The sequence below is a fragment of the Crocodylus siamensis genome, chromosome 1 (genome assembly GCF_052110815.1).
Source record: "Crocodylus siamensis isolate JL-2025a chromosome 1, ASM5211081v1, whole genome shotgun sequence".
NCBI classification, from domain to species: domain Eukaryota; kingdom Metazoa; phylum Chordata; order Crocodylia; family Crocodylidae; genus Crocodylus; species Crocodylus siamensis.
The window spans coordinates 239,401,675-239,428,291 of NC_143395.1; the positions used below are offsets into that span (position 1 = coordinate 239,401,675).

General features: G+C 41.7%; 1 protein-coding gene across 2 annotated transcripts in view; it reads left to right on the forward strand.

The window, feature by feature from the left end:
* The window catches only part of GBE1 (1,4-alpha-glucan branching enzyme 1), a 313,525-nt gene that overhangs the window by 82,301 nt on the left and 204,607 nt on the right, over positions 1-26,617 (forward strand). For both annotated transcript variants that reach the window (XM_090059712.1, XM_090059722.1), the window contains exon 2: positions 444-613. In XM_090059712.1, coding sequence (XP_089915838.1) covers positions 444-613 — 170 coding nt within the window. The remainder of the gene's footprint in view (positions 1-443; positions 614-26,617) is intronic.

The following is a 26,617-nucleotide window of genomic DNA, read 5'->3' on the forward strand; positions in this document are numbered from 1 at the left end:
CTCCCTATAATCCTATTTTTATTGGTTATAGGGCACATGAAGAAAATTGCTAAGCTGTTTAAAGTGTGAAGTTCTCCTTTTATTATTTAATAACCCTATGGCTTCTGGGCTGTCGATCACAAGTTTCAGTGTAGGGGACTAAAGCACAAACTCTTTCTGGAAAGTAAAGGAAATATAGAGGTATGCGAGGCAGGCATTTTTATAACTTTACACTGAATTGCAGCATTAGCAAGATATGCACTTTATACATGCAAACTTCCCTGGGATTTTGTTTTGCTTGCTTGCCATAAACAAAGGAAAATATGGCTAGGGTGGTATCAAAATGAGCCACCTCACTGAAAATTCACTTGAGCGTGCAGTAAAGAAAGGTCCTGTCAGGTGTAGGTCTGACTGACTGATCTGAATAAGATGGTTTGCTAAATCTCTTAAAATCTTTCTTTTAGGTACGCTTTGTTTTATCAACACTTGAAGAACATTGAGGAAAATGAGGGAGGCCTTGATAAGTTTTCAAAAAGTTACAAAACTTTTGGAGTCAACCTGTTTGTGGATGGTGGAATATATTGTAAAGAATGGGCACCAGGGGCAGAAGCAGTGTTTCTCACCGGTGACTTCAGTAAGTATTCTAAAATTGCCTCAGTTTTTTACTTCCCAGAATGCATTTTAAAGGCAGAACAGCTGTCATTGTTATTAAAGTTGCATGACCCAGGTTGCCATTGTGATGGCTGGGTGTTGTCTGACACTTGAGAAATTGAACCAAGGACCCTTGAGCTTGTGCTTACAAACAAATAAAAAAAACAAGTTGAGGTACCATGGATCCATATAGAGTTGGAGACTGGTAACATTCACTTGTCAGTTAATTTATACTGTGGTATCCAATAAAACTTTAAAAAAATATTACTGAGATTTACTTTTATAGTGAAGAAGTGAACACTTTAATACCATTAAAATATATATATAAAAAAAAAATAAAGCGTGCTTGCATGTTTTTCAAACTTGAAACAAATAAATGTTAATTCCCTGATTTCCTCTCCAAAGCAGTTGCAAATAATAGGCATCTTGGGAGGGCAGTGGTGGAAGAAAACCTTCTCTGATTTTAAAAAGCTAACTACAAATGTCTGTTATTGGTTAGAGTGAAGTCATTTTAAATGTTCCATAATCACGACCAGACCATCAATAGAATATTATATGAAAATTGCATTCCTACTTAAAACTCTATTCCCCAGTCAGAGCTGGATATCATCATAACACACAAAATAGTAGAGGTTTACATGGAATGGCATCATAATCCTTAACCAATACCTTTGCTGCAATACCATGAAGCATTAATAGCCTGATCCTACATAAACCACCAGAACATTTTATATTCCTAACTTGCTATGACGTGACAGGTATTACTTTGGGCTTGGAGGTTTCCTTTTCAAATGCCTGCTAGTCTCATTTAGCTAATGAGGTGACAGTAGCTGTGTTTTACAGTGAAGATAATCTTTTGTCATTGTCTTTGAATGACCCTCTAGCCATGATCTCTCAGAATAAGTTATGATGCAGTTCAAGAATTATAACTGTTTCTTAACCCTATGTGGCAACATGGATATAGTTAAGGAAATAAGAATAGACTAATCGGCATGGAAGATGGCTTTGCTAGCTGCTTTTTTAAAATTACATCTGGTGTGGTGGGTGATGTGCTGCTTTCCTGGTGGAGATGATGTTGGGAAGAGTGTGATTAGGGGCAATGCCCTGAAGGAAAACTTACCTCAAAGGGAAGAGCTCCCGAGCGGGTGGGATGTGGCTGAAAACTGGAAGTCTGGCGGGAGCAAAAGTGCGGCGGCAAAAAATGCCACCGCTGCAAATATTGACGGGGGGGTGGGTGGGGGGAGAAGGTACAACAGGTCCAGGAAGAGCCGGGGTCGGCTCCAGCTGTTTTATGGTGGCATGCTGGCACTGATTCCCTGCCCAGCCCCTTAGGGCAGAAGTAAAAGCTCTGCTGGGAGCGGAGTTGGGGGAGCTGCAAGTAAGGCTTACGGTAGAAACAGAAGAGCCCCAAGGAGGAGGGATATCATAGACATTAAGGCTGGAAGGGACCTCGGAAGATGGAGTCCAGCCCCCTGCCCAAAGGGCAGGAAGTCAGCTGGGATCATAGGGTCCCAGCAAGATGAGCATCCAATTTGCTCTTGAAGGTGTTCAATGTAGGTGCTTGAACCACCTCCGCTGGCAGACTGTTCCAGACCTTGGGGGCTCAGACAGTAAAGAAATTCTTCCTTATATCCAGCCTGAAATGGTCTTGCAATAGTTTATAACTGTTCGACCTTGTCATCCCTTGGGGCGCTCTGGTGAACAAACATACCCCTAGAGACTGGTGGTCACCCCTGATAAACGTATAGATGGCCATCAGATCACCCCTGAGCCTGTGCTTTTCCAGGCTAAAGAGCCTATCGTCATAAGGTCTGTTTTCCCGACCTCTGATCATGTGTGTGGCTCTCCGCTGTACTCTCTCAAACTTCTCCATATCCTTTTTGAATTGTGGAACACAAAAGTGGATGCAGTACTCCAGCTGCGGCCTCACCAAGGCCAAGTACAAGGGGAGAATGATGTCCCAGGATTTTGAAGGCTCATGTTCATCTTGTGGTCAACGATGACCCCCAAGTGTCTTTCTTCTGTAGTGCTAGCCAGCGCAGCACTGCTGAGCCTATAAGGATGTTGTAGGTTTTTCCTCCCAAGGTGGAGAACCTTGCATTTTTCAGTGTTTAAACCCCATCAGGTTCACCCATTTGCTGAGCCTGTATAGGTTAGCCTGGATCACCCTCCTGTCTTCTAGTGTGGATGCTTTGCCCCAGAGTTTGGTGTCATTTTCGAACTTGGCTAGTCCGCTCCTGACTCCAGTGTCCCCATAATTAATGAAGATGTTGAACAGTATGGGTCCAAGGACAGAGCCTTGGGCGACCCCACTGGTCATAGACCTCCATTAATTACCACCCTCTGGGTTCAGCCACAGAACCAATTTCTGAGCCAGCAGATCATGGTTGACCCAAGGCCACAATTGGCCAGTTTTGCCAAGAGGTGATCATGGGATACCAGATTGAAGGCTTTTTTGAAGTCAACATATATGACATCAATCTCTTTTCCCTTGTCCAGGTGATAGGTGACCTGGTTGTAGAAGGAAATGAGATTGGTCAAGCAAGACCTACCTGCAACAAACCCATGCTGGCTATCCCTTAGGATGTTGGTGTTGGCCAGTCCTTTAAGGATGGCCTCTTTATTAAAGTTTTCTAAGATCTTCCCCAGGATAGAAGTCAGGCTGATGGGCCTGTAGTTTGCCAGATTTACTTTCCTCCCTTTCTTGAAGATGGGCACCACACTGGCCTTCTTCCAGTCTTCGGGCACTACACCAGAGTACCAGGAATTCCCAAAGATCCATACCAGGGGCTGAGCTATGATGCCTGCCAGCTCCTTGAGTACCCTGGGGTGTAGATTGTCAGGGCCGGCTGACTTGAAGGTATCCAGGTTCTCAAGGTGTTCCTTCACGAGGTCAGCATTGATGGAGGGCTGATGAAAGACAGATGCAAACAACCCTTTTAATAGGTTGGCTTTTCCCTGGGCATCAGTTGTCCCATCTGGTTCAGCAAGGGTCCAATGTTGCCCTTGCTTTTCCTCCGGCTCCCCACATATGTGAAAAAGGACTTTTTATTGTCCTTGATGCTTGAAGCTAGTTGGAGTTCAGTTGCAGCCTTGGCTTTCCTGGTTTCATAGTTTCTAGGGTTGGAAGGGACCTGAGGAGATCATCTAGTCTGACCCCCCTGCCATGGCAGGAAAGAGTACTGGGGTCAAACGACCCCAGCAAGATGTTCATCTAACCTCCTCTTAAAAAGCCCCAGGGGAGGAGCCTGCACCACTTCTCTTGGAAGTCGGTTCCAGACCCTAGCTGCCCTGACCGTGAAGTAGCGCCTCCTGATATCTAACATAAACCTACCTTCTGCAAGCTTGTGACCGTTATTCCTGGTCACTCCTGGCGGTGCTTGGGGGAACAGGGACTCCCCCAATGCCTGCTGACCCCCCCCCCCCCGACTAGTTTATAACAGGCCACAAGATGCCGCCCCCCAGCCTTCTCGTTTGCTCCTTGCAGGACTGGGCCAGTGCAGAATCTTCTTCCTTGGAGGTGAATCCCATCCTCCATCCTTTGTAGGCCTTTTTGTTTAGCCTCAGGAGGTCTGCTAGGTCCCTGGAGATCCAGGGGAGCTGCTGTGACCTCTTGCTGCCTTTCCTCTGAGATGGAATAGAATTAGCTTGTGCATTGAGGATCGCTCCCTTGAGGAGCAGCCACTCTTCATGAACATCCCTCTCCCTGTGGTCATGGTCCCTTAGGGCCTCACTGACAAGCCTCATGAGCTTGTCAAAGTTGGCTTTCCTGAAGTGAAGGCCTCCAGTGTTGCTGACTTACTTGCCAGCTTTACAGTGGATGGTGAAGGTGATCAGCTCGTGGGCACTGTCACTCAGCTTCCCATCAATCACTAGGGAGCTTCAGAGAGGAGTAATGGCTGTCCCAGAAGGGGACACTCAGACAATGGAGAAGCCCTCAAGGGCCAAGGTACGTATCTGAAGAGGAGGTGTGAATCCTAGGCACCTCTGAATGTGATTGGATGGCCAGGGACCCTGAAAAGAGAGCCAGGAGTCTGAACCAAAGTAATCGCATAACAGAAAAGCAAGGATGTCCCTGGCAACAAGGTAACTCAGGAATAGCAAGGATCACAAGCTAGTCTTTGCTATGGCCACGAGCTCAGGCTGAGTGGGGTCTCTACCCTATTTTCCTTTCAGGTCAAAGGACCAAGACACAAAAATTATTACTGTAGCTCACCTTAGAGGCGATCAGAAGGTAACATCTTAAGGTTGGCATAAGGTGGGATGTAAGGGAGGTAAAGCTGCCAGTCGGGAAACTGGACAAGCGTGGTTATGGAGGGTCCCAGGGAAGGTGGGATGTAACAACCTCCTCCCAGTGATAACTTATTTTTCCATCAGACATGGCAGGAAAGAAGCCCCTGAAGGCCTTCCAAGGCAAATACTTTAACACTTAAGTGTCCGGATCCCAATGGAACTAGGGATTTAGGCTAGGCATATGAGCGAATGCCATGGGAACTTACAAAGAGAAACTAAGACAGGAGAGGGGCGATTTTATGTAGGGTTTTAAAAGTGAGGACATAGCATTTGACGTGATGTTGCATATGGATGGAACAGTGGAACAATTTTAGTCTCCTCTGCTATCAAGGAGAATCATCTTAATAGTTGATACATGTTTGCATGTCAAATTTTGTTTATTTTTAATTTTAAAAAGTATACCAACTACCACCAGAGGTTTGAGAACAACAGTTTGAAGACAGTAAAGTGCTCAGTGAAAAATTTAGGTGCGGAGGATATAACCAGATTTAAGAATGGTTTGATTATGAGAGGCAAAGAAGAGGAAAGAGTCCAAGGCCTTTTTGTTGAAAGCTGGAGTAAGGAGGAATGATGACAGGTGATTCTACAGGAGCGGGGGTTGTGGGGGCAGTAAAGAAGGGATGAGCAAGCACAATAATTTCTTTTGCAATATTTCTCTAGAGACAGTAGGAAGTTTGGCTAGGCTGAGGAGATATCCAGCTTGGGATGCTGGCTGACATCTAAGGTTGGCGAAGCGGTGAGGGCTACTGGGGGGGGGGCGGAGAGGAGGTGACTGTGGACTTAGCAGCTGTGCTGGAACCTGATGGAGTTTAACGCAGGTCTTGTTCCTCTGCTTGTGTTCATACCATTACCGATAGCCAAATTTGGGCACAGGGCTAATTTTACTAATCTAAACTAAGGGAAAAGACTAGGTTATTTTTGCCTTCCTCTAACTTCCTCTGTAATCATGATGTGTGGTATTAACCAACAACTTCCCAGTCATGGTGTTGGCAGTGCTCTTGCGGTTCATGTTTTACAGTTGGCATGCTATAGGGTATATTAAATGGTTAAAGACCTAGAGAATTTTGTTATTGACATATGCTAGACAGGAATTTCAGCCATAATCTAAGAATTCTGAGTTTTTTGTCAGTTTGTTTGTACCTATTGAAAACATTTTGGTAATTTTTAGTCTCTGCTTACATGCATGAAAACTCAAATGTCCTTCAGTCATAAAAATAAATAAACAAACTTCAGATTTATGAAGCAGTTGGTATAAATGCTGTTTAATCAACAATTCACCTTTACTTCCATTCAGAGAGAGAGAGAGAGAGAGAGATGTATAGATCTAGCTCTATATATAACATTTTTTTTTTCTTTTCTGAGTGCAATATTTTAGTGGCAGATGCATGTTCCAAATAGCATCGTGTGTGGCAGGAAAAAATGACCTTGGCCATTAATTAAGAGAGTACATTTTAAAAATATCAAGTTAAGGTACATATTGTACTAGCTTTGTTCTAAAAGTTCATAATTAAGTTCCTTTACACAGTGACTAGTAACATAATGCAATAGGGGAGATATTATATTACTCCTTGATTCTTTTGGACTTTTCAGACTTTTTCTTTTTTAAATTCAAATATATTTCTTGGTAAGGTGTGGAAGAACTTTGATAGCACATTTTATGGCTCCAGGTCAGCATATAACAGTGACAAAAAAATAAAACCACACATCTATACAACTGTAGTTGCACTTCATTTCAGGGGTCAGAATCATGACTCTGCAACCACTTGAAAAACATTAAATAGCTGGAGACAGAAAATTTGTTTGATTTCTGTAGATGGGGATTATTGTACAGAGCGAGGGCCCTGTTATACCTTTCACTGTGAGCTGCACAAACTTTGATGAATGTTAATGCTAGCTCAAGTTTGGAGTGGTCACAAATTCAGGTCAGCAGGGGTCTGGAGGACTGAAAGCTAAGAATCTCTCCTCCCATTCTGGTCTCCCCTTTCCCTTGGGGTTTCCCCCTCGCTCCTCCCCTTACTTGTGGCTGCCTATACTGTCTTTCCCAAGGGAGTAGGTATGGAAGGGTTAGTCTATCTGACCACTGCTGCTGCCAATGCCTGCTGGGCTGCTGCTCTTCTTTTTGGCTGAGCCCATCCAGACAGGAGTGGTGGTGGCCGGGCAGGCAGGTTAACTCTTCTCTGGCTGCTTCCCGCAGGACACAGTGCAGGCAGCCAGAAGCCAGTGGGAGAGGGGGAAAGGAGCAGTGGCTCAATCCATGCCAGTGGGGGATGGGGAGGAAGGTGAGGTGTTTACAGTAAGATGTAGAGTAGCTACACCTTAGCGTGAAGATGAGCTGGGCAGTGTGGATCAGGGATAATCTTGCCATGGAGTGGGGTAACTTTGAGCTGCCTAATGAGTGCCTTAAAGTAGTTTCAGGTGTTAATGTACGGACAGTCCAGGTGTTAAAAGCTCCAGGAGCTGTCCAACATGACCATGTAACAAGACCCTAAGTTTGCACAAAACCAAAAACATTTCTTAAAGGTTAGGAAAAACCCTTTCCACTTAAAATCATAGATTCCTTATTTAGATACATGCACTCTTTTACAGTGGGACTGCTATAACTTTATTTTGGAGACCTGCTTTCAAATTAAGTAGTGTTGGGGTTTGATGACTAGAAATACTCTGTGGTGTTGAAGTAATATCGAAAATTCTAGATAGGATTTCAAAATGTTAGCTTTATCACAGAAATACTAAGGCTGGGAAGGAGAATTTGTAAAATTGCTTGTGGGCTACTTCGTAACCAGCAGTATTTTGAGGTTAATAGCTTAATATGTTTTGGAGCTTGCTCACTGTTAATAGCTTGTAACATCTAGAGATGGTAGAGAGGTCAACTGGGAGAGAAGCTCTTCTTGACTTGCTGCTCACAAATAGGGACAGATTAGTTGAAAAGGTGAAGCTGGAAGGTATGTAGTGTGACAGTGACCATGAAATGATAAAGCTCAAGATCTTAAGTGGGGGAAGGAAGGAGAGCAGTGGAATATGGACACTGAACTTCAGAAAAGAAAACTTTATGAAACTCAAGGAGTTGGTGGGCAGGATCACCTGGGAGGCAAATCTGAGGAGAAAGGGAGTTGAGGACAGCTGGCTGTACTTCTGAGGAGGCCTTCTTAAGGCACAGGAGCAAGCTATCCCAGTGCAATGGAAAGATGGGAAGTGCAACAGGACTTAGCCTGGCTAGAGAGCAATCTCTTCAAACAGCTGAAACTTGAAAAGGAATCCTATAAAAAGTGGAAACTTGGTCGTCATGCTGGGGAAGAATTTAGGAGTCTTGTACACTCAAGTGGGAAGAAAATTACAAAGTCCAAGTCATGCTTTGAAATGCAGCTGACAAGGGATAGAAGGCACTAAAAAAGGATTATATACAGGTGTCGGAACTAAGAGGAAGACCAGAGAAACAATAGGTCTCATACAGAATGTGGAAGGTTATTCAGTTGTGGATGAGGCAGAGAAGGCTGAAATTATTTAATGTCACTTTCATGTCAGCCTTCCTAAACAGGGGTAGGTACCAGATGATGAGTGCAGTTGTTAGAAAGGATAGGGAAAGGGTAAAAGAGCCTAGAGTAACGGCAGAATGGGTTAGGGATTAGCTTGACTTTCACAAGGCTTTTGACATTGTCTACCCCAAAATTTTCATTAACAAGCTTGGGAAATAGACTACGTGAAAATACTGTAAGGTAGATACATAACTTGTTGAATCATCATACTCATCAATGGCTCAGTGTTAGGTTGGGAAGAAATATCAAGGGGAGTTCCCCAGGGGTCTGTCCTGTGTCCAACACTGTTTAAAAGAGCCCTGCCTCATGTTTAAATTAAAGATTGATAGAAACTAGCTATAGAGTTGTTACATATTTTTAAGCACTAACTTTGTAGCTCATTAGCTCTTTTTATACTTGGATGGATACTTTAATAGTAAGCGATAAATAATTGCTTTGATCCTGGCCTCTTTCTTTGCGTGATTAACCAGTGTTAATTGAGTGGTGATTACTTTGCATGGGTAGCCAGTCTAAATTTGTGTAATATGTGTAACGTGTGGCAGGGGCCAAAGCTTCGTTAATGATTTGGATGATGCAGTCAAACACATGCTTAGCCAACTTGCAGATGACACCAAGTTGGCAGGTACTGGAGCTGCTTTGGAAAGCATGACTAGGATCTAGAATGGCACGAATAGATTGGAGAAATGGTTTACAATTCATTAGATGAGATTCAGCAAGGTCAGGTACAAAGTCCTGTAGCTGGGATGGAATACTTGCATGCACAAATACAGACTAAAGAAAGAGTAGCTAGCCTGCTGAACTGCTGAGAAGGACCCTGGGGGTTACAGTAAACCATAAACTGAATAGGAGACAACAATGTGTTCTTGTTGCACAAGAAAGCCAACAGCACTTGACTGTATTAAAAGGAGTGTCCCTTGCAAATTAAGGGAAGTGCTTGTTCTCTTCTATTCAGTACTATTAAGGCCTCAGTCTCAGTACTGTACCTACTTTTGGGCCTCACACTTCAAGAAGCATGTGGACAGCTTGGAGAGAGTCCAGCAGCATGACAAGAATGATTAGGCACCTGGGAAGGAACACTTCTGTGGGAAGGCTGAAAAAGCTAGGGTTATTTAGTCTGGAGAAGAAAAGGCCCAGACGGATGATATTCTTCAAATACCTGGAGGGCAAGGATGGAGATGCAGTTTTATCTGTGGCTGTAGGGAACAGGATTAGGAACAATGGCCTCGAGCTGCATCAGGGAAAAATGTAGGTTGATGATTAGGAGGGACTTTGACTATCAGGGTGGTCAAGCATTGAAATAGGCCACCTAGAGAAATTGTGGAGTTTCTCTGTTCTTTGAAGTTTTCAAGAGTATGTTAGACAGAAACCTTACAGGGATTGTTTAGTTAGGGATGATCCTGCCCTGAGCAGGGGGTGGACTGGATGACATTGTGCAGTCCCTTCTAGCCTTTCTTTCCTATGGTCCTACGATGAATTCCAGTCTTCAAGTTTAACGGAGAAGAATTAATTTGAATCTATAAGAACAAAAGAGTGCTGTTTCTATGTCACATTGCATAACGCAGTGAGGGCCAAACTTTTTGGCAAGTAGCCATAACTGAGTATTGCTCTGAGTGCCACTCCAATCCAATTCCACTGCCAGATTTGCTGCTCTGTCTTCTGCTCTCTGCCCTATCTTCTGGTGTTCTGTCTGATCTCTTCCCAAGCTACTGGTTGCCTAGTTTTAAAAACAGAATAGGTAGCTTAACTCTCTTTGCATTCATGGTACTATTTGGTAGGAACGATTTAATGGATGACAAACTACCTTTCATTCATATACAGCTTGCGTTTCTACCAGAACAGATTGTGATGAAGTAGGGGATAGAGTACTTGAATGTTAATACAGGAATTAAATGTATCACGTCATATTGGAATAATGCCAGTACTCAGTGATGAATTACAAATTTGGCTTACCTTCTAATACATTGTAGTGTTGTCTGACACCAACACTAATTCCAAGACATCCATTCCAGGATATTTTTTTTGTGGGGGGGCAGTATATAATTTTTTAAAAAATCATTAAAAAAATAATTTAGTTCAACACTTGTTTCCCTAACTTTTAGAACTGATGGATTTAAAGAAGTTTTTTTGGAAGATGGCAGGAATTGCGGGGGGAGGGGAGGGGTACCTTTTAAACCTATATTAAAAAAAAAAAAAAAAAAGAAGTCTTGTTATAACAAAGTTAAAGTGAATACTTCTTGGGTGGGAGAGGTTAATACTTGAAATTTTTAAAGCAAGAAAAATACTTGTGTAATGTAATATGATAGCTAAAAGTTATAGCAGTTTCTCCAAAAACTCTAATTTACTTAAAATATTTCATGTATCACTTTTATCAAATGAAGCGGAAATTTAGGACTAATGTCTTAGAATAGCTGTATCTAGATTTTAATGAAACGCGGCAGTAAGGAGTCTAAAATGAATTTCCTCTTAGTCTTTTAAATGAAAAAGAGCATCGTTTGTCCTATATATCTTACTCATCATCAGTCATAGTAAAGTATTCATTCCCAAGGGAGAGATAATGGATTCAGAAAGCCTAGAGGAATGGAAGATTGGCATTCAATGCAGATGAGCTTTAGTAATATTCTTATGAGAAATTGGGTTGCAAAACCAGAAGATTTTAGAATTAAGTTGCTACAGATATATTTAATTAAAATTAAATCACTTTACCCTTTCTTTAAGTATCACGCAGGTTAAAATCTCAAACTAACTTTATGGCTATTTTGTGTTAAAATTGAATACAAGAAGTGTTTCTAACAAGAAATATTCGTATAACAAAATTCCATAAAGAAAACTTTAGATGAACTACTGGAAAAGAGTTTTTGTATAAAAGTAGAACTTAAGTTACTGTGCCTTTGTTTGAAGCTGAAAAAGGCAGAGTAGGTTAATACTATCAAAAATCTAATTAAGCAGTCCACTATCTTTTAATATGTATTGTGAAAAATTAGGAAAATAGTTCTTTCAGACTGCACTCTTCTGTAGTAAGGGTTTTTTTTTTCCCTGGGACCTTATAGTCTATTATTCTTCATGAGGAATATTGTTCTTTTTTTGTTTGAATTAGGTGCCAATTGCAGTTGGATCCTAGCTTAAATAAACCAGGTTTATTAACAATAATCCAAATAAGATTAGTATTTTTATGTGAGTAGGTAGGTAACTAAGGGTGCATACAAGTATTATTTCCACCATGGGCTTCTACAGCTAGAACTGCATTTCCATAAGTGTACAAGCATTCAGACAGTTTCTACCAGACTAAAAATGGTAGAAACATTTATCACCTTGGATGAGATGGAAGTGGCTTCTGATTTTTGTTTTTTTGGTTTTTTTTTTTATAAAAATTCTGCAGAATAATGAATGCTCATACACTTTTTCCTCTCACACAGAAGCCTCTACCCTCTAGCATCCTAGTGTGCATGCTCTGCTTGCCTCTCCCCACACTTCCAGAGGGAGTCTGTGATTTTCCTGAACTCTACTACTGTGAGGTCAAGCAGGGAGCAAACCCCTATCCCCATCAGCTTTGGGTCTGGAAAAGTCCAGTTTCTGCATAGTCCTGGGCTTCCCCTCCCTCCCCCAACCCAGAGCAGGCTGAAGGAACTGAGCTGTCAGCACCAGCCCCCTGCACCCCTCTTCCCCTTGGAAGGCTAGTCTGTCAGTAAAAAAAGGGGAAGAGTCTATGTATTTGGTACAGGAGGGGCTAGGGCCATCTGACACAGCCCCCACCTGGAACGAAGCCCACTGACCCTGCCTCTGCCATTCCCAGAGCCTCTTGCCCAGACCTGGGCCCTACCATGGCTCTGTCTTGCAGTCAGGCCTATACTGCCCCTGTCTAGCCCTATATGCTGGGTTTGGGCTTCACAGAACGGAATTATTCATTAGGGCCTGGTGCCAGCCCTATACCCATGTGATGGGATTGGGCCCTGTCTGCCTCATCTAGGCGCAGGACTCAGGGATGGACCATCACACTTTTGTTGACAATCTTTTGAAGCTTCAGGGAGCCCTGTGGACTAGATGACTTGGTGCCAGAGGATAGACCCAGCCCACAGTTTTGGAGTTGGCTTCCCCTGGTCTGGTTGATGATTAAAATAGGCCTACTGCAAACATGGGTGTATTGCGAAGGGTTGTTTTCTAGCCCTATGTAAAGTGGTTAGCATTTGATTCGGATTCTAGTTTGGGGAACAATGATTTGATTCGGTGATTTTGAATCACTGTCCCGAATTGATTTTGGCCAAATCTGGTTCAGAGATTTGGCTGCTGCCAAATCCACCAGATCTCCAAATCAAACAGACCCCATCCCCTGCCCACTCTCCCAGCCCCGTCAATGGCTGCTCTGACTAGTCCTAGCCTCCTGGCACTTAAAAAAACAAAAAAACCAAACCAAAACTAAACAAACAAACAAAAGAAAAGCCTGTTCACTGGCTCCTGCCAGGTGGTGAGGATGGGGGCAATCCCTGGTTCCCCCCCTTTGCACTGCCTCTCAGAGGCCCTGACGGCTGCTGCAGCAGCTGGTTAGTACAGTGCTTTTTTTAAATGACTAGGACAATGGGACCAGGTGGGGCAGCCATTGATGGGGCTGGGAGAGCAAGCAGGGGTCGGGAGGCACTGAGGAGAGGGGGGACCTGGGGGAACAGGCAGGGGATGGGGCCCGGTGGGGGTCCCCCCCATAGTCATTTTCCTCCCTCTTTCGGCCCTCCCCACCCACCACCTATTTACTGGTACAGAGTCCGGGTCCAGCCTGCTGCTGAAATGAGTGGGGACTGCCCGAATCGCCAAATCTCCTGTGAAGCTTTTCTGAATTGATTTGGAGGCTTCAAATTGATTCGGACCTTTTTATTGATCTCCCAGTTGAATTCGGATTTAGAGATTTGGCCGCCAAATAGGGTCAAATCTCCTCCAAATCGAATTGGCACCTGAAGCTTCACACAGCCCTACTGTTTTCTACTAAGGTTCTTTATCTGTGTGTTGGATCTGGGGCACTTGTCCATCTCATGAAAGGCTGATACAAGATTCACAAAAATTTGTTTTTGAGGGAATGGAGGTAGACAGATTGCATATGGTCCCCAGCTGGGGTGAGAAACTCATCTGGCTCCATGGGCTGGATAAGTGGTGTGGGGCCAGATCAGGACCATGGCTTTCTCCACTCCTCCCCTGAATACTGGATCCAGGACATGTAGTACCTGCTATGGTAGTCTGTCAGCTGCACTGCACACAGTGCTTGCCCAGGACTGACTGAGGTAGGCTCCATGGGCATCATTGGTTCTGGACCAACTAGAGCAGGTATTGTGTGGACATGTCTTGTAGATCAGCCACCCATGGACACTTAGTAAGCTTATAGTGCGGTTCCTGGACTGGCCACGTGGGTGAGGTGATGCACATATGGAGTCTTGCCCACAAGAGGCCTGCTTGGCACACTGTATACAGAGTGTGGATCAACTCTGGGGAATAATTGTAGGCCAGATGATGGGGCTCCACAGGCTGGATTTGGCCTGTAGGTTAGGTCTTTGACACCTTTGTCTTAAGCCAAGCTGGCATTTGTTCTTGTATTTCTTTATATGCTTTGTGAAGTATTCTTTACTTGCTGAGAGTAAATCGTGAGATGTGTGTAATGAAGTTTTTGTACATGTGGTATTAAAGATCCTACTGTATGGTGGGGAGCAGAGAGACAGACTATTTGTTCACATTGGAAAATTGCTTAATAACCGTCAGAACGAAGCAGGTTTCTCAGGCATAAGACAAACTGCTTTTCTATAATAGGTGGTTTTCCCTTGCCAAAACTTTCAACCCAAAAGTTCAACCTGTGTTTTCAGTTGGAAAAAGTATGCGTTTTCCAGTGTCCTCCTGTTGAAAAAAGACTGAATGATTTTCAACCCATTATTTTAATGAGGATGGGGGAAACATGTTTGGTGTTTAAGCAAGCTGTGTAGTAGTATCTCAGAACAACATAACATCTCACACTGTGCTAACTGTAATAAACATTCTTCATTGTTTTGTAATAGCTCACATAGTTGTGTACATAAATAGCCTCATTTACTTCCCAAAAGGTTGCATTTTATATTATTTTGTGTTTACTTGTATTGCCGCTTGCAGAGTACTGAAGGACTCCTTTTGATGTGCTAAGTCACCTTTTGCCCAGTACATGCAATTATGGAGACATTGTTATGAGTACTAAATTCTGTAGGGACAGAGTAACTCTTTTGTGTGGTCATTTTTAGTATTGTGCTTTTTTGAGATAGTTAGTTGATATCTACTTAGTGATGTGTGACACTTTTTTTGGTGGACGCGGGAAGGGGATCCCTAAATTACCAAAATGCTTACTTTTTCCCACTTGATTAAAAACAAATTTTATCCTTTTAAGAAGTTCCCTGTTCCCTGCTCCCGCCTCTAAAAAATGTGGAAATAAGATGTTGCATTTCTGGTTATTCTGGTATGATGATCTGAAAAGATACCTAAACTATTAAATGAATTAAAAAAAAAAACACTAAAATTTCTCAATTAGTAGTTTTAGCAGCTTAGTAAATCAAGTGTATGATGCAATTAGTCAGCTGAAATTCTGATACTACAGGCAATATCAACATTATAGCTTCCTTTAAAAGCTCTTTGTAATAATACTGAATATTTTAGTTGCATATTTTATTGCTAAGTAACTAAGTGATTACTGGCAGTGTATCTTCTTAGGAACCACCATTTCAAAATAAAGGCCCATTTCACTCGGATGTAGTCAAAGTATAAGGTTGGCTTGTAATAAATAGAATTGAATAATGGGGATTTAGAGTACTCAGATAAGAGTATTTGGCCTTAAACTGGCTGCATAGATTGCTTGCAATTTTAAATGTAAAAAAATAGAAAACTAGAGGTTAATTTAGTGCCCAAACAATATGCTTTTTGCACGATGTAATGGCTAAAGCTGCATTCCTGTTTAACTCTAACTCTATATTTATTTATTCATATCATTTAATAAATAAAATTAGGCCTAAGACTTCCATCACTTTAGAATCTTCATTTCTTTGGGCTCTGTCTGGAGCCAAATGTTTATGCTTTAATGTAATCTAAATCTCTGACAAGTCTGGCATGGTACACCCTGGAGTTGAGAAGGCTTTCCCTATTCTGTTTTCGTAACTTAAATAGCTTGAGTTAAAACTTAAATCCTCCAACAGAAGCCAAATCATTTAGGAAGTAAGGAATACAGGGGGTAGCGGGGAAAGCTCTGGATTTTGGGATCTAAGCCTTCATACCATTCATGCCAGTAAAGAGTGGCTACTGGCAGTATAGCTTAGAATCTACCATTAAGTAAAATGCAAAGGGAAAAATAATATTGTTTGAATGCTTGAAAAAAGGAGTACTGCTTAGGCTGCAGATACACATTCAAGCAATCTGGGAGAATTTTCCCACGTTTATTTTCTTAATAGGAAAAACTTACCCAGAGCTGCGTGAACAGACATTTGAATGTTGAGACCCTGAATAGTGGAGAGTTGGCATTGGTGATGCTGCAGTTGGAAGGGTGGGGGTGGGGTCCATTATGCACACATCTTTGTGTGCTCTACAGGCTCCCTTAGTCTGCCTAGTGACAGATGGCAGCAGTGCATAGGGTTTCCCTGATTGGCTGACCCAGTCCGCCCATTGTCAACCTATGTTTCCCTGCACCACAATATCAGGATTGTGAAAGGGGTGTATTCTGCTCTCTACTGGAGCAGTAAAGTTTCACAAGTATCACGGTCTTCCAGGGTGGGAAGAGGGGGGGATGCTCTCTTCTGAGAGAAATCACACCATGTACAGATATATGCTGTCCAAGAAGTTACTCCTGGGGGTAATTTAACCTTGGTCATTCTCTCTCTCTTTTTTCTTTCCTGAAGCAGCTAATTCTACTCCAGAGAAAAAGCTTGAACATCTGTGGTTTCTGTTGGGAGAGCAGTCACTCTCCCAGGAGAAAATAAATGTCTGCATGAGGCCTAGTTTTAAGTCTTGTACCATGTTTTGTTTTGCATTAGTTGTGTTGCTTCTGGGTATACTTAAGGTATTGAAGATCATTGAATTGGTTTGTCTTTAGACTTGATTTTCACTTTTTTATTTCAGTGAGATCTAGAATGTTAAGGAGTTGCATTTTCTCTCTCTCTCTCGGAAAAGTAACATCCTAGATTTCATGATTACAAAGAAATTTGATGTCATATTTGCATCTGCAGACGGCCAAAACAGTAGTCTAAGGTGTGAATTGCTGCAGTTTCCCCAATGAGGTTTCAACTCTGAATAGTAATGAAGCCTGTTTTAAATGTCAGTGTTTAAATCTTTTCCTGTATTGTCACTTAGTGTGTGCATTTAGATAATCTGCTTAGTCACTGTCATTGGAAATAACACAAGATGGAAGAGAAAAAGACCTATTTAATCGTTACATCCAAGCCCTGGAGTGAATAAGACAGTGCTATAGCATTCATCTCTACATTTAAATTGTCTGCACTTGCACCCAGTTTTAATGTACTATGCAATTGGATTTCCGTCTAGCATGTGGGACAGAATTGAAGGGGAATAACTTGCAAGTCAGAAACTTACTGTGACGCCTCTTGACATCCTAACCAATTTTCTTTTTAACCCTATCTTTTCCAAGAGCTAAGATCACAGAATAAGATGTGCTTGACCAGCTCAGAGCTGGAGTTGTCAGATTATTGAACTGAAATGGGTTGGGAAAGATTGAAATATACCCTCCTTCTCCCTCACCCCCACAAGCACTAAAGGCAGTAGTCTAACCTATATATTGAAATAGTACTTACTGACTTCTATGTGAATTATTTGTAGTGTTGAACTCTCTGTAATTCAAACATCTGTAGATAATGGAACCCTTTCTCCAGTCTCTGAACAAATGTTTTGTGGAGAATTATAGATTCCATCCTGTGGCACTAAACAATACAAATGATAACTACCAGAGAGGGGGTGAGGCTTGGATAAATAATTATAATGCTGAATCAGAATAATGGTCAATCTTAACCAGTCTTCTGTTCAGAACTGCAATACAGTTCTCGTCCCTGCAACTAAATGAATACTTCCCTGTGTCAGTTCCTTCAGTGTGTTCAAATTTGTTGATTAGTTGCTCAGTCCATATTGAAGCTAGCTTTTTACCAGGGTTCAGTGAGGGCAGGAGTTTGAGGCTTTCAGTCTAATGAGTTATGCTGGTGGGTATGGCCACTTAAGGCTGAAAAGTCGAAGTGGGAAGACCAGAGAAAGCCTTTGGGGTTCTGAAGACTTTGGGCTTGGGCATGACATTGGCAATTTCATTGCTCAAAGACCATGCTCTTAGAAAAAGAGAAAAGGTCTCTCCAGTCTGCTCTTGTCAACCCCCACAGACTGGCTCAGGCTGGTCCTCCTATCCCCCCACCTTGCCTGTGGCTGAGAGTGGCCAGGTGTGGGCACTGCTTAGGGCAGGCATGGAGGGATCGGCTTGGACTTTGGTGGCAAGGTCCTTCCCAGTTGGCTGTGGCTCTATGCCAGCCTGGCCTGGCCAGGGTATAGGGAGCCAGGAGCAATTCTGGGTGCACGGCTCCCGTGGCTTCAGCCCAAGCCGCATGCATCCCCTCTTGCATGGTTGCAGTTGAACTGCAGATACAAATCCACAGAAGTATACAAGTATTTTTATGAACAGTCAGCTAGCTAAAAGTCTTGTGGTAGAACATGCAGCTTACTTGTGTAGTTTCATTAGCTGAGCTTGTGAGGCCCAAGACTTAGCCTGATGGCCTTTTCTTTGTTTATTTGTAAGTTGTACCTGATCAATTTATAAACCTTTAGGGACTGTTCAAGACAATATCAGGAACTGTTTGATTTTGGTGGAGATCTGAAACCTTGAAGGGAAAATGGGTGTTGCATGGAGTTGCTTCGTTCCATTTAGAAGAACCACAGCTTCCAGCATCTGTCCAAAGAACATACAAACCTCCATAATACATTCCAGCATCCTTATTTCATTTTCTAGGGAGTATGGGAAAATGTGAAGTCCTCTTTTGCATATGCAGTTAGTTCAGCCTATGGAATCTGCAACATGCTTACTTGCATCCGATAATTTTATACGGGTTTTAAGTTCTCAGTTTTATGAGAATATGCCTGCTAGTTAAAACTGTACTAAAGGTATATACATTTTAAGAAGTTCCATATCTGTTGAGTCACTAATTTCACCCTCAGTATTAATAGGCCTCATTTCCTAGAGTTCCCTTGGTGTTGGCAAAATTCCTTATTTCCTTTCATCCCCTTGACAAGTGTTAACTTGCAGAGATTGTGTTTGCTTTCATCACTTCTTTGAAGCCTTTGCATGGGTGTTTGCTGCTTCTCTGGTTGCTTATTTTGGTTCAGTTGTTTAAATTTGGGTATTTGAGCAGTTGATAGGGAACAAATATTGAATTATGTCTTCACAATGAAGTAGTTTTAAACTACAATTCTTACAGTCTTGATGTTGGATACTTATCAGACAGCTGTACTGATCACAGATTGAGGGTCTCAGGTTCACTTGGCTTTCTCAGTGCTGGATGAGATTTAGGCACTATCTTTGACATTAGTCCCCTTGATATGTGCTAGTTTCAAGGACAGCCCACATTTAACATCCTTCTGGGCAGTAGAAAACCTCTGTGACCCCTGTTATGTAGACCCACTAGTGCCAGTTCTTCCAAGCCTCTCCTGTAATTGCTGCAATCTCCCAGAGTTCCACCAGCATAACCCTCTGGTTTATTGTGTTCGTCTTTGGGCAACTGTATGAATAAGCATCAGTCAAACTCTCCAAAGACTTTATAAGCGCACACACTTTCTTTGCTGAGAGAGAGAATAAGATTCATGCAAATATTAAAGATACTACCACAAAATTTGTTTCTGTTTCATGTGTCCCCACCATGCTGAAAGTTTTCTGGATTTTTCCAAATCTTTTTAGGTCTATTCTTTCCTGTTTCCTTCCTCTTGGCCATCTTCCCTTTTTAGATTGGTAAGGAGGGGATCTTGTCCATTATTTTGCATTCCCCGCCATAATATGAGTCTGCCAGCTTTGCTACAGTTTCACCTCTGTGAATAACATGTCTGTGAGCCAAACGGGTAGAAGCCCTCTTCTGTTGGCATGAATACATTCAGCATGGAGGTTATTCCTCTTTGTGCTATACCTCGTCTAAGCTGTGTAAAATGTGCATTTCTGCTGGGAGGGATATCTTTCAATAGAAAAATGCCCTTGGAGATGGATTGTACAGATATTCCTCCAGTTCCACTGCTGGAGAATTTCTCCAGCCAGGGGCAAGTACCACCACCCTTTGAGGAGGCCTTTAATTGACAGCCTGCCATCTCCTTTTTTTTTTTTTTTCCTGGGGAGGGGCCAGGCTGTAAAATGGCAGTTGTTCATAGGCAGCTGTGGGACGGTTTAGCTGATTTGCAGTGCGGTGGGGGTAGTTCTCCTGCCTATTTCCTTGTACTTCTCTGGGCCGATCTAGAGGAGTTAAGGGAAGGGGTGGTGTTTTGAGGGGGGAGGGTGGGAATACTTGGCCCTAGTGCTGACCCTCCAGGAGCCTTGCAGCAGAGGCATGGCAGCCTGGTTCACCCCATGCTGCTCCAAGCTGACCTAGAGTGGTGTGGGGGTGAGGTGGGGGCATCTTGCTGCAGTGACACGGCATCCTGCTTGCCCCACTCCTACAATTCAGCTGGGCATTAGGCTAGGCTCCCTGCCCCGTGGCTTCTAAATCACTGTCCATGTCACTTAGCTGAGCAGCATGGGGGGGGGGGAGAGTTGTGGGGGAACCAGAGAGAGCAAGGGGAAGCTAAAGGGGCTAGGAACCAGGCTTAGGAGGCTTTTCCAAATCTGGCTTCTGGCCCCTCTGGCTTTTAAATTACCTTCCCTACTATTCAGCTGAGTCTATGAAGCAGTCAGGGGACAGCCCTCCCTGTACTCAGCTACTAGTGGCCTGGAGCCAAGAAGAGGGAATGGTGTAGCAAAGCCCCTGCCCACTTCTTACAGCGGGAACTCTTGCAGAAGAAGCAAGAGGGGAGCAGATGGGGCTTTTCCTCCCCTCCTGTCTTCATGGTGGGGGAGTAGCTGCCTTTTATGCCTTCTCCAGACAAATGGCCCACATCTCTGGGTGGTGTGGAAGCCTTTCTACTGGGAAAAGCTGGGGTAAAACTTGAAGACATTCAGTTTCTTGGGGAAGCTTGTTTCTACCAGGAGAACAGAGATGGATATCAATATGTATTTGTGTTGTGTAAAGAGAAAAATACTTGGTAATATGTATTCTATGTGTGTATATGTATATAAATGGCATGGTGTTTATCTCAAGATGACAATGCATCTTTGGTTTATATAAAGAGATTCTCCTTCCTACATAACTAAAGCTTAAAACTAATCTTAAAACAGTTGTGGTTAAAAAAAATAAAAATAAAAATCCACCCTGATTTTGCAGTGATGGTGGTTTCTTTCCTTAGAAGGGTGTGTTACCATCCATTTTGTGTACAGTAGGCTTAAAACCATTGAATAAAATATGGACAACATTGACAATATCAATATGTAATGGTGTCTTTTAGAACTTAATGGAATTGTAATTGTTGAAGGCTTTTCAAAATATTAGCTGAATTTAAGTTGATATATTCTGTGTGTACACTGACTAGAGAGTCCCTCTGGATCATGCCACTACATGAATAAATTTTTACTTCTGTTTAAAATGCCGCCTTTAGTTATACCTAGCTCAAGACAACTACATTTGGCTTCTTTAAAGGTGAGGTGGTGGAGGTGTAGTAGAAATAAAACTGATAACAAAAACTTCTTAAATATGGCTATTCTGATTTTATGAGTTAATCTAATAGTTTTGCTTGATAATTTTATGTATGTTGCATGATGCTGAATACAGTGCAATCCACAGCTATTGTAACTTTAGGGAGGAGCTAGTAACAGGTAAAGTATTCACACTAATGTCTACTTATTTGCCTATATTTAAGAAGGTGGAAAATCTTCTTGCAAGCAAAGCATATTGCATATACTAAATGTTACACTTAAACTTTTGCAAGCTGTCAGATAATCAAAATGAAAAAATGAAGTACTCTTCAGCCTGTTGTTCAGTTCAGGATTACATATTTGAATAATCTTCCTGCTCCTTCTGTGCCATGGTATGTGTGGCTCATGGAAAAATTGAGGGTGGAGAAATAACGCAAATGTGGCCAAATTTTCTTATGAAAGATGCCAGTGAGATTTAGCTGCTGGGCATCTTCTAGTAACTATTTTTTATATCTGTACAGGTTTCTCTCACTTTACGCTGTACATGCATTCCTAGAAAATGGTGCATTAACTCAAATTCACATAAAGAGAACCAACCCATTTTGCAAAGTAACAAATAAAGATGCGTTCCAAGACCTCAACTGTACTGACCCCCAGACCCATTTCTACCACTTGTACAAGGCAATTTTGGTACTCCCTTAGAGCACACAATTTTGATATTCACCTGGAGCACACCTAGAGCTTGTGTGTACATTTTGGTACACACAAGCACAGGGTGGTGGTGAATGTTTAGTTGGTGTGAAGAGAGGGTGGTGACAGGTCTTTTTAGTGTCAGACTCCACATCACTGGTAGGAGATACAGGCAGGGTAACATCCATACGAGATAAGCTAGCGGGATGCTCGGAATCCATAATGGAGATGGCAACCAAAGAAACGTGTCACAGATGATGAGTGAGGAGTACAGATCCACATGAGACTATTTTGGTGAGTGTCACTCCCACAACGCACTGCACAAAGCAGCTGACTGTGGGCTTCCACCACACTGATCGTATAAGAATGAATTTATCTTGCGTATAATTTTTGGTATAAAAAGAGTCATAAGAGCGAATTTGCACATACAAAACCTGCATAAAGTGAGGGAAACTTGTAGTGCCCTTCTGTTCAAAGGGATATAAAGAGCATTAAACTGGAGGTCCTATAGAGATTTATTTGACCAGACTACATCTTAAAACAGAGTTTGCCTCTTTAGGATGACATAGCTGTTGCATGAACGTACCTGTTGCAGTCCTCTATGGGATGCTGTATGCTAGATATGTTACATCACCTAACTCTTCTTGTGCCTGTACAGCCTCTCCTATCAAGTTTCTGTCTGCTACTTGCTCTTTCCCTTTTTATTTATGCACTTAATGAACGCTTCTATTAATTGCACACAAGTTCACAATAGTAAAAGTGATGAGCAGAGAGACTCTTTACTTTAAACTATGTTTCTGTAAATCTGAAAATTGTAACCTGACTGAAGACAGATTGACAAGTTCAAGTTATTTACACAGTTATATTGTGTCCTGATACGATTGAGTCTTTTTTCTTTCCTAATTAGGAATTCATGGTTTCCTCCAGCATACTGTGACTGGAACACTTATAGGTGTTTTCATCCAATCTGAATGTTCATTTTCTCTTAAATCCAATTAATCCAGAGTGGGCACATCTACATGAGACGCTAAACCTATTGCATGTTAGTGCATCATGGCAAAAGCTGTGCTAATGCACTGTATAATTAGTCTACGGTGCATAAACATCACTAAAAAGGCATGCACCAGTGCTACTGGGCATAGCACTGGTTACTGCACATTGAGTTAGTACCTGTTATTACAGGTACTAAAGTTAATGTGCAGTAACTATGGTGCATTAATGAATGTGTAGATGTGCCCAGTGAATTTTTAATTCTCAGCAACCTGATTTGTAATAGAGAAAAATGTCCTTGTGAGCATTTATTTTGCACACACCTTTTATAAATCTTTAGATGTGGGTTTTCCTGAATAGTGTGATCTGATTTTAGCATGTTTATTTGACTTATGTTTAGAAAACAAATTATGTCCCACTAGCCACAAGTATTTGAACTGAAATATTTAATTCAGAAATAAATTAAATACAGCACACTTAACTTTTTAATGTGATTTAAATGTTATATTCAAACAAATTCACAGCTTTATGTGGAAAGACATTTTTTATTGGAATATATGTGAAAATGTAAAGACAATACACAATAACATGTACTTTCTTTACATAGTCTGTTTGACTTTAAGACGAAGGCACTAAAAACGATTGACACACTAATTTTAGCACCTCCAAAGAACTGAGACAAAGGCAGTTTCTATTTTTGGCATGTTCTATACTTGTCAAAAGTGGACAGGGCCAAGGCATTTGCATAGGTGTAGCTGCAGTGGGTGGAATGTGTGATATAGAGATGTTAAAAACTTGGGTGTTAGCACTGGTCCTTGTGCTACCTCATTATGCAGATGCTTGTATCAGTTTTTATCTCCTACTGGTGGAGGGGATGAAGAATCTGTTTGATATTGCATTAGTGATTAAAAACCACCATTGTCCTATCTGGGATCATCTTGAGTAGTTTGTACTGTAATCCTTTGAGCCAGATGGTATCATGTACAGTTGTTAGATCTACCAGCACACTACCTGCTTTTTCCCTCTTTTAAAAAGCATCTTCAATGTCTTGAGTAAGCCTTCTTACCTGGTCAGTGGTGCATCTATTTTTGTGGAACCCTGCCTGTTCTGGTGGTAACTGTGGATCAATGATGTCAGTTATCCTATTTAGGATCAGTCTTTCCAGCAGTCTGTAGACAATCGATAGCAAAGATATTGGTCTGTAACTAGCAGGGTTTGTTAGCGTTCTTGCTGGTTTGGATAGTATCTCCAGATTTGGGGTATTTTGTTTCTTCACATGCATGATGACAGGAACTCCATCAGCCAGTCAATACAGGCAGGGCCCTAAATTCATCAGGAATTCTGGGTAGGTATTATCTAGGCCTGCAGCTTTATAGAGTTAGAGAGAGGCGATCTATAGCAGTTTTCATTCCAAGTTCTGTGAATTAATCAGTAAAATGCAGATCCACAGTGGGCTAGCATTTCACTGCAGTTGTTTGGTGCAGTTGATCTCTCTGGAGAAGTTTTTATCGGGATTTGTCAATCTGCTGTTCTGGATAAGCTGCGTAGCTACTGAGTCTGCTTTCGTAAGTCATTGCTGTTTGGGCTTGCTTTCTCCAGTGAGATTTTTTTGATAGTGTTCCAGCATTTCCTGCTGGAGTGTGTGAAGTTAAAATTTTCTACTGTTTCCATCCAATGTTTCCTTTTCATGGTGTTAATATGGTCTTGGAGTCTTTCAACCTACCTACCTACCTACTTCACCACTGAGTTTCATCTTTATTTCTCATTTCCAAGGATTTGTTTCTTTACCAGCCTTAAATGCTTGACAAACATCACAAAATGGAGCCCCAAATAGTTCATCCAGAATCCCTCTTCTCCCTGCCCCCCAGCCTATTGCATATGGTTATCATGGCCCCACTAATCATGAAGAACCTCATTTGCATGTATATTTTGGAGGATCCTAGGTTTTGATAAGAACACCCAGTTTCAGGTATGAGTGCAGGCTAATTAGCGTGTGGATCCTTTGTGGCATGTCTAGAGTACAGATACATACTGAGCATTTCTGAGCTATGGAGTTACCTTGGCTTGAAATGCTGTTGACTCTGGTGGTGTCCAGACCAATGAACTATATGTATAAATCCTGAGCCTTTGACTTTGGACTAATATTATGCAATATTTACACAGTAGTTAGTACCATATATAAGCAGATGCCAAAATACTGCTCAAAAGTGTGTTCATGGAGTACCTGTGCTAAAACTTGCAGTTGTTTCAAAAAAGGATATATTTTTAGCATATGTTACAGAGATCACAAAACAAGAAAAAACACATTCACAATTTTATGTTCAAATTTTGTAGCCAGCTGATTACGTATAGGCAGCAGCAAGTTATTTCTTGTTTTAGTTCATAATTTAGTTAAGGCATTTTTTCTTTTCATGGGGGAAGAGAGATATGTTTACTAAGAACAGGGAGCCATTGGAGAGGGGTGCATCAGATGACACCACAGTTCCTGTGATGATTTATATTGTTCGTTTGTTTTGTTTGTTTGTATGAATTGTATGTAGCAGTGGGAGGGGGAATTCATAATTAGATTCTATACCTAAAAAATTATAACAAATTAAAAAATTTTCCATACCGAAAATCTAAGTATTGGTGGAGGAGGTCATCTTATAATCAGAATTGTTTTGTATTTGAGTAAATATGGTAAATTGAAGTTCCCAGATGGCATCAACAATATGGTTCATTTATCATGACAGAAACTTTTAAATCAGCTTTTCAGGATATCAGCCCATATACAGGAGCCAGCTTTGGAAATGACTGCAATGTACGTGTGACAAGGGTAGCAAAGGAAAAAGAAGGAAGGGAGGAGGGGGAAGTGAGGAAAAAGAGGAGAGAGAGTAGATTCTCAGCCCCAAAAGACATCAAGAAAACTGGTAACAAAAGGCTAACAGAGAGATTGCACCAACAACTTTGAAATTTGAAATTGAGTTAAAATAGGTTTCGGATGCTATAGGGCTTGGATCCATCAAATAGTCAACATTGGCATATTTTGTAAGAATTATTAGTTGATTTCTAGTAGTTGCAGTATCAGCTTATTCACAGCCAAAAGAATATAACATTGACAGTAGATTTATAGAATACTAAAATGAGATGGTTTTCAGGGCTGTGCAAAATTTTGCTGGCTGTCTTGTTTTGACACTGTTTCAGCTCATTTCAGGCTTCAAAACAGCCTTGAAATGAAACAAAGGCAGTTGAAACATTTGGAAGTTTCAAAACATTTTGAGTTTCGAAGCAGTCCTGCTGAGTTCCTCTCCCCAGTGCTGCTATTGGGCTCCGGAGGGGAGCCCGATTTGTAGCACTGAAGAGGGGAACACCATACAGCTGAGTTCCCTTCTCCACCCTGATCAAAATGTTGAAGTAGCGTAGAAACAGCAAAACTGTTTTGATGAATTGGAACAAAACAGTATTTTCAAATTGAAACAAACTCTAAATGAAACACTGTTCCGTCGAAATGGAACGCTGCTGTTTCACATAGCCCTAATGGTCATTGATAAAAACATGCAATAAAATTACATGTTGTGCCAATTTTAACAAAATTTAAAGAGAACATTTCAAAAACAGGTAAAATAAAGCAATATAAAGTAGTAGAGTAATAATATTAAAAGCATGGAATTCTGTTTGATCTTGGCCCTTATACCTTGTGCAAGTAAGGCTGTACGTAGCCAGATTGCTTTTTCTTCATTAGCCCAATATTAAAAAATTTCCAATGAAAGAT